At 37.6% G+C, this 8,813-nt stretch overlaps 1 protein-coding gene across 1 annotated transcript in view; it reads right to left on the bottom strand.

Annotated features, from left to right (window-relative positions):
- The window catches only part of SPATA16 (spermatogenesis associated 16), a 247,266-nt gene that overhangs the window by 114,360 nt on the left and 124,093 nt on the right, over positions 1 to 8,813 (bottom strand). The window contains exon 4 of the mRNA XM_003794288.1: positions 3,949 to 4,033. Within this exon, the coding sequence (XP_003794336.1) occupies positions 3,949 to 4,033 (85 nt within the window). The remainder of the gene's footprint in view (positions 1 to 3,948; positions 4,034 to 8,813) is intronic.

Below are 8,813 nucleotides of genomic sequence, written 5' to 3'. Positions count from 1 at the left end.
TGGCAGGTCTATTTTTAGTTCTCTAAGTGTTTTCCAGATGTCTTTCCAAAAGGAACATATTAGTTTGCAATCCCACCAGCAGTGTAAAAGTGTTCCCTTTTCTCCACATCCATGCCAGCATCTGTGATTTTGGGATATGGGCTAATTTTACTGGTGTTAGATGATATCTCAAAGTAGTTTTGATTTACATTTTTCTGATGATTAAAGATGGAGAGCATTTTTTCATGTATCTATAGGCCATGCACCCGTCCTCTTCAGAGAAGTTTCTCTTCAAGTCTCTCACCCACCCCAAGATGGGCTCACTTGTTCTTTTCTTGCTAATACGTTTGAGTTCTCTGTGGATTCTGGTTATTAAACTTTTGTCAGAGATATAACCAGGAAATATCTTCTCCCATTCTGAGGGCTGTCTGCTTTCTTTACTTAGTGTGTTCTTTGCTGTGCAGAAGCTTATTAGTTTGATCAGGTCCCAGTAATGTATTTTTGATGTTGCTTCAGTTGCCTGGGGGGTCCTCCTCATAAAATTTTCACCCAGGCCGATTTCTTCAAGTGTCTTCCCTATACTTTCTCCTAGTATTTTTATAGTTTCATGTCTTAAGTTTATAGTTTCATGTCTTAAATTTAAATCTTTAATTCAGTGAGAGTCTATTTTGGTTAGTGGTGAAAGGTGTGGATCCAATTTCAGTCTTGTGCAGGTTGCCAGCCAGTTCGCCTAGCACCATTTGTTGAATAGGGAATCTTTTCCCCACTCAATGTTTTTAATTGGCTTGTCAAAGATCACGTATCGGTAAGTAGTTGGGTTCATCTCTTGGTTCTCTATTCTGTTCCATACATCTACCTCTGTTTTTGTGCCAGTAACATGCTGTTTTGATCACTATGGATTTATAATATAGTCTGATGTCTGGTAGCATGATTCCTCCGGCTTTATTTTTATTTCTGAGTAATGTCTTGGCTATTTGAGATTTTTTCTGATTCCGTATCAAATGAAGTATTATTTTTTCAAGATCTTCAAAGGGGCTTCAATAGGGATTGCATTAAAATTATATATTGCTTTGGGTAGTATGGACATTTTAACAATGCTGATTCTTCCCAGCCATGAGTATGGTATGTTTTTTCATTTGTTAACATTTTCAGCTATTTCTCAAAAAGTTGATAATTGAGATCTATCGCAGCAGCTCTCAACCTGTGGGTCATGACCCTCAAGAACTATATTAAAGGGTTGTGGCATTAGGAAGGTTGAGAACCACTGATCTATAGATAACTCAAGTTAATTAACAAAAAAAGACCCAACAATCCCATTTATCACTGGGCAAGAGAGAAGAATAGAACCTTGTCTAAAGAAGACAGATGAATGTCTAACAAACACATTTAAAAAATGCTCATCATCCCTAATCATCAGAGAAATGCAAATCAAAACTACCCTGAGAGATCACCTAACCCCAGTGAGAATGTCCCTCATCCCAAAGTCTCAAAGCTGTAGATGCTGGTATAGATGTAGAGAGAAGGGAACACTTTTACATTGCTGGTGGGACTGCAAACTAATACAACCTTTTTGGAAGGAAGTATGGAGAATCCTCAAAGTACTCAAATTAGACCTCCCATTTGATTTTGCAATTCCATTACTAGGCATCTTCCCAGAAGAAAAAAAATTCTTTTAACATAAGGACATTTGCACTAGACTGTTTACTGAAGCTCAATATATAATAGTGAAAATGTGGAAATAGCCTAAATGCCCACCAACTCAGGAGTGGATTAACAAGCTGTGGTATATGTATATCATGGAATATTATTCAGCCACTGAAAAAGATGGAGCCTTTACATCTTTTGTGTTAAGCTGGATGGTGGTGGAACACTTTCTTCTTAGTAGAGCATCACAAGAATGGAGAAGTGAGAATCCAATGTACTCTTCTCTAAAATGAAGGCAGCGGGTGAGCTAATACTAGGTGGGCGGGAAGGGATAAGGAGATGAGGGAGTGGGGAGAAGGGAGGAGGAAGGGGGGTGGGGGTCACAGTGTATGGAACACCTTTTGGGGATGGGACACAATTATAAGAGGGACTTTATTAACAAATGCAATCACTATAACCTAATTCTTTATACCCGCAATGAATCCCAAACAATAAAAAATTATTCCAAGCTCTTGCCTTAAGTTATACCAACATTGGACTTATTTTTTTTCCCTAGTTCAATGTAAAAAACATAATAGGTACTCAATAGATGTTTGTTTAATGATTAAATAAATTAACATTCATAGGAGACCTGGGATAGGGTAGGCCTGCAGAATATTATCCAATCCTTAAGACTCACTCCTTTCTCACTTCTCCCAAGAAGCTTGTGAAATCTTTAAGTAAAAGGAAAAGAAGTCTTCTTCTTTTGTATTCATGTATAGCCCATATTATTTGCTCATGTTTTATACCTAGCAATTCTTTACAACTATTTAGTAATATGCCTGTAAGCAACTATTACTGTTTGTATGTTCCAGATTTCCTTAAGAATACTGCAAAATTATCAAAGAAATTGTAAATTTTCCCATTAAAAAATTGTCTAAAGATAAACTTTAAATAATTTTTAAAATAATCATAGGTCTAAAGTATAATAGAATTTAAATATTTTTAACATTAATATTTGAATTCCAAATATTTAGATAGAAACATGTAAATTACTGGGAATTTTATATGGCAAACTAAATAATTTACTGTCTAATAAAGATAACATGCTATTCGGAGATAAAAGATAAAAGGACCATTATGACTCAAGAAAAAAAAAAAAACAAACCCAAAAACAAAACTAAAGGCCAAGATATAATGGTGAAAATTTGGGGAAAGAACTAGAAAGCATCAGAAGGCTGAAAATGATTATTTCTTGCTTTCCAATCAGTGGTTTAGCAGATGTTATTCTACTTGATCCAAAATGTTCATATTTGGCTCAGTGCCCATGCTCAATGGTTAGGGCGCTGGCGACATATACCGGGGCTGGTGGGTTTGAACCCAGCCCAGGCCTGCTAAACAACAATGACAAGTGTAACAAAAAAAATAGCTGGGTGTTGTGGTGGGCGCCTGTAGTCCCAGCTACTTGGAAGGGTGAGGCAAGAGAATTACTGAAGCCCAAGAGTTTGAAGTTGCCGTAGCTGTGACACCATGGCACTCTACTAAAGGCGACATAGTGAGACTCTGTCTCAAAACAAACAAACAAACAAGCAAAAAAACCCCAAACAAAAAATCCCAAAGCCCCAAATGTTCATATTCAATAAATTAAAATACAAGGAAAAAGCTCCACACAGTCTGGAGAAGGGAAGATAGCGAGGAGAGAGATGGCTTTTGTAGTTGATTTTCAAATATTTGAAAAAATTTCACTTGGAAATGAGTTTCCACTTGGTTCATGGTACTTTATGGTACTTTGTTCAGTCCCCTCATAATTCCAAAACATTACCACTATCTTCCTGACATCTAGTTGACCTGTGGTAGGACTTCTTGCTTCCATTTTTAATAATAAATGAAAAAGAAGAGCTGCAGTTTGCTATTGGTTAATTATTGCAAATAGTAAATTCTACCCAACAAATACATCTGCTCGTTTCATTTTCCTTTGGTTATTACTTCTAGCATCTGGTTTTGTAGGTCATAGATCAACCAAAGTGTATGAAAATACACTGGTCATATTTTAAAGAATCATATCATTATAGCAGCATGCCTGAAAATATAGTTCCTGGGATCTCTCTAAAATTTATATAGGGTTGTAAAACTGAAGTATGGGCCAAAGGTTAACAATCTTGAATTTTGCCCTTAAAATTAGTCTCAGAAAGTCTAGTTCATTATAAATACATTACTACTTTGCAGTGTCCTGCTGATTGATATGCCCAGAGGTGCCTCTTACAGCAGTCTTTTAAGTGCCAATCCTTTATTTTGGTTCTAAAGTGAGACGGGCTTCTCTTCCCTAGTTGGGACATCAGTTTTTACCTGCCAATACAGTCTGATGAGCCTGCTTACACTCTGCTCACTTCCTCCACCCAGCCAGAACATGTGGTCAGCAATCATGGCACTCCTAAGAACAAGGACAGATTAAAAAAAAAAACAAAAACAGATTTATAGGACAGCAAAAACACCTTAACAGACAATATATAAAAATGCTGAGGAAGATGGTTTTGTAATGTATAAATTTAACCAGACTAATATAAAGCAAAACACAAGGTTTATTTTAAAATGTTGAAAGTAGGATTCTGGGGGCAGGATAGTAGTTAAACTAAAACTAGAAGAGAGAAGAAATGTCTTCTAGCTGGTTTTTTATTTGTATGGTGTGTACATGTAAGAATGTTTAAAGATTCTGAGGGAATGCTTCGTTTTGTTGTTTGCTATCAAGCTTCAAAGCATTTATACAGTAAACACAGGTTTTATGGACTTTCAGATGCTTCCAAACCCAGCATAGCATCCTATAGCTAACTATTAGACTGGTTTGTAAGCATATTTCAGACTTTACCCAAGTTAAAGATTTTTCACCTCTGATTAAATTAGCCATCTTAGCATTAAAAATAAAAAATCTCCAATACAATGAAAAAATCTCCTCCCCACACTTTGTGTCTAATTGAATTGGTTTCAGTATCCAGTGTGTATACCACTGCATTTGTCTTATTAAGCCGAGGCAATATTAAAAACTATTGTGCAATGGATATTAATTCATTACTTAGCATCCTTTGGAAAAACAGTTTACTTTTATGACTGTTTCTCTACTACTTCTATTTCTTTTTTCCAGAGATTCCAAATCCAATTAAATGTGGCTAGAAGTAATTCCAGATTGTCACGTTAGCCAATTAAACATCTAATAATCCTGTGTACCTAATCACTAGTACCCAAAGTTCATTTATTTAAGCAGAGCTATCACGTGTAGCCCGGAATGTTTTTCTTATCTTTGCCTGCAGATACGTGTTGTTTCTTGACATCATTGTAAATTGAATTAGAAATTTCCCTTCCCTAAATATAGGTTGTCTAAGGCACAGCAGCTATAAACTTACTCTGTTGAAAAAAATTTAAATGTTTAGATTCTTGCTCAGGAAAGACAAAAATTAGGATTTTAAAAAGTAACAGTAGAAGCAATTGGAGGATTATTCAACTCAGTATTTTTTTTCACACACATGTTATTGGAAAGAAGCTGCCCATTGACATTTCAAAATAAATGATAATCATTTAAGAATAATTAGTCATTTAAGAATTCTTTTATATTTTCCAAAGCCTTAATGATAACACAGAGAGGCAGAATGTTTTTGTACTGTGTGGATATGAATGGGGCTTTAGCAGGTTATAAAAATCATAGACCAGTGATTTTCAACTGGTGTGCTGAGAAAATTTTTTTTAAGATCATTAATTGAATTATTTTCAAAAGAAGTTCAAAGCACAGTAAGTGTGTGTGTGTGTGTATATATATATATATATACCAACATAATTTGCCATGAAAGTTTAACTTTAAGTTCAAATGCGCTATGAGATTAAAAAAAAAAAGTTTGAAAAACACTGTCATAGACCGTCCCAGAGCAAAAGTGCCTTCCCAACAGCTGCAGTCTGAGAGGAGCACTTGTTCCCATGACAGCCAAGAAAGGAAGTTTATTGAGCATGTAGGTACCTGTTACCTAATAGAAATTCATTTTCTAAATTTTGAATTTATGAAATCAATAGGAAATATAAATATTTGACTCTCAAGGTTAACATGTACTGTTGTATAATATGAGTTGGGTACTGTTGAGTGACAGTGTGGTCTGCATTCTGATTCCTCCCTCCATTAGCATTTGAATTTGTAAATTTTGTCCTATGCACATTGGTTAACAAGTACACCAGTCATTAGTTAAACCAAGGGTGCACAGACTTTTCCTGTAAAGGGTCAGGATTTAGACTTTGTGAAACACATGGTCTCACAACTAACTACTCAATTTTACCTGAAGAAGCAGTGATAGGCAAATGAGTCTGGCTGTGTTCCAGCAAGACTCGATTTACAACAAAACCATGTATGGCCCATATTTGGGGTAGCTGCCTAACTCTCAGATAAATTAGTTCTCAGGTCGATCCACCTGTGGTGGTCATTGGCATAATACAGGGACAACATGTCATATTGCAGTGAGATTACTGAGTGGGGTTCAGAAGTAAGTTTTATAATTTCGAAAAATGCAAAAATTGTAAAAGGTAATCTTGGATCATAGAAACAGGGGCTTGAGTTAAGTAAAAGCTAAATTGATAGAGTTTTTATGATGTTAGTGATTGTCATCCTTGCGTTAGAACAATTGTGAGAGAGAAGAAGGTGGATCACCCCAGTGGGATTCCAGGACTTTCCCACTTTTTTAATGCTTTTGGTGGTTTGGTTTTGAGATCACCATTGTAGGATTAGAATTTTTAGTATTTTTATTAATATTTTCCAAAAGTATTTTTTTTTCTGTAATGACATATTGTCAAATTGTTTCCTACATTCTAAAGTGTGTTTTTATTACACCTAGGAGCTCAAGTCTTTTTTCAAAAGAAAACAGTTTCAAATTTATATTGAAACAAATGAAGAGGGGCAGCCTCTGTGGCTCAAAGAGTAAGGCGCTGGCCCCATATACCATAGGTGGCAGGTTCAAACCTGGCCCTGGCCAAAAAAAAAATAAATAAAATAAAAATAAAAAATAAAAATAAAATAAAATAAAAAGAAACAAGTGAAGAATTGAGATGCATTCAAATTTGTTATCTACCATACCTCAGTGAAGAACAATCTTACAGGAGCAAAAGGTTATTAGTATTAAGAAACAAAACGTGGTTTGCTAAAAGTTTGCATTTGCTGAGATATATTCCGTAAGTATGATGTATTTATTTCACTTCTTGGCATAGAGCTATATGCTCATAATTCAGACTGTGGAGTCTGAATTTTTCTTCCTAGTGGAGATGGCAAGCTGCGTTTCTGCCAGCCACCCTCCTTTATATGGTTTCCTATTGTGGCTCTGCCCTATAGCTCAGCATTCATCAATCAGTAAAAATCTATGGAAGAAAATGAAAAAGCATAGAAATAATATGATGCCATAAAATAGTGGCAAGGCAGGGGACATGGGTTTCTCATCATGCTGAATTCAGGGCAGGACAAAATTAATTAGTTAACCCACTGAGTATCTGTAAGGAGTCGAGTCACCACATGAGATCCTGGTTCTGCCAGAGGACCCCACGAAGCAAATGTGAACAGTAACCCATCATTCTCCCTTCTCTCCTTCAGGTACCTATTTGCCACCAGCCCGATACCCCGGGTGCTAGCCAGTGGGATTCCTCTCGCTTCCAACTGTCTTCATTTCATCATCGTGGTTCTATTCACCTTACTTTCATTCATCTACTGAATGTCATACTCGCACTGCAACTATAAGATCATATTAACTGAACCCTTTAATTGAAAACTAGTGGTTTAGTATCTGTCAGTCTGGAGCATTTATGAAGCAATAGTACCAGCTTTATGGAGCAAAGTGTAAACCCTGCCCTTCGATCTCATCCAGCTGGGCTGGCTCAGGGAAACTGCTCCACCAGGCCACCCATTTTTCTGGTTTCCTGTCTCTCTTTCACATTTCCATTTTATTTTGGAGCTTTTCTGCCAGCACACACAAATGCTGTTGTTTTCCCATTTTAACACAAAACATGCACAAAGCCTCTCTTGCCCTACTTCCCCCCTCCAATTATTAATTCTTTCCTCCACTATTAAAAAGAAAATCTCCTTGAAAATGCTGTGTGCACTTCCTGTCTGTCATTTCTCTGTCCCTGCTGTCTCCAGCACTCCCTGTGTAGCAGGCCTGCCACGGCTACCTCTGCACTGAAGGGGTTCTTGTCACTTCCACTGTTTGCAAGTTGCAAAGGCTCAGGCGCCAGTGTGATTTGATTGCTCACTCCTTCCGCCAGCACGCTCTTCCCACCTGCTTTTCACTGCTCCACCCTTTCTGACGTCCTCCTGCCTTCCTGGGCGCTCTTTTCAGTCTCCTTTGCTGGGTGTCCTCCTCTCCCTGGATACCTAACTTTGGGGTGGCCTAGGGTGCATTGCTTGGATCTCTTCTCGTTCTTTCTATACTCACTCCCTTGGTGAACTCATAAATTTTTTGGTTTTAGTTAGCATCTATATGTTGACAACTGTTTTGATTATTCCCTGAGCCTAAATATTTTTCTCTATCTCCAGAATCTGGTAGAAGCTGTGTTCTCAACATCTGTACTTACAGGATCTCATGGGAGCCAAACTGGCCATATGCACACCAGAGACTCTGATCTTCCCTATTTCTCCTCCTCAACCTCTATTCAAGTTTTCAGGCAAAAAATTCTTTGTGACACCATTGACACTTTTTCTCTCACATTGCCTCTCTGATCCAAGACAGAGTTCTGGTCGATCTGTCTTTAACCTGCATTAGAACTTGCTGCCTCTCCTGACTCCAGCAGCATCACCCTGTTCAGACCAGGCTCCCTGCTCCCCCATTTGTTTATTCTTAACACAGCAGTCTGAATGAGACCCTTAAAATTAGGGTGCCAGAACAAGTCACTCCTATGGTCAAGACAGCAACACTTCTGTCTCAGAGTAAAGACTGAACTCTTCATAATGGTATTTGGAGCTGTTGCCATACAGCCCAACGTTGCATCTCTGATCTCACCTCCTACTTATCACTCTGCTGCAGACAAAGTGTCCATCCTGCTAGTTCTCAAAAAGGACAGGCAGGCACACTGTTGCCTGCAGGATTTTGTACTTGGCAGCCCCTCTCCTGAAATGTTCTTTCCCTAGACATCCTACTCACCTGCTCCAGGGCTTCATAGGTTTCATTTTTGGTGAGGCCTGACCACTCTCCAGCACTGTT

This window comes from Otolemur garnettii, unplaced genomic scaffold (assembly GCF_000181295.1).
Source record: "Otolemur garnettii isolate 467f Iridium unplaced genomic scaffold, OtoGar3 scaffold00078, whole genome shotgun sequence".
In the NCBI taxonomy this organism is placed as follows: Eukaryota; Metazoa; Chordata; class Mammalia; order Primates; family Galagidae; genus Otolemur; species Otolemur garnettii.
This window is presented reverse-complemented; position numbering and strand designations above follow the sequence as displayed.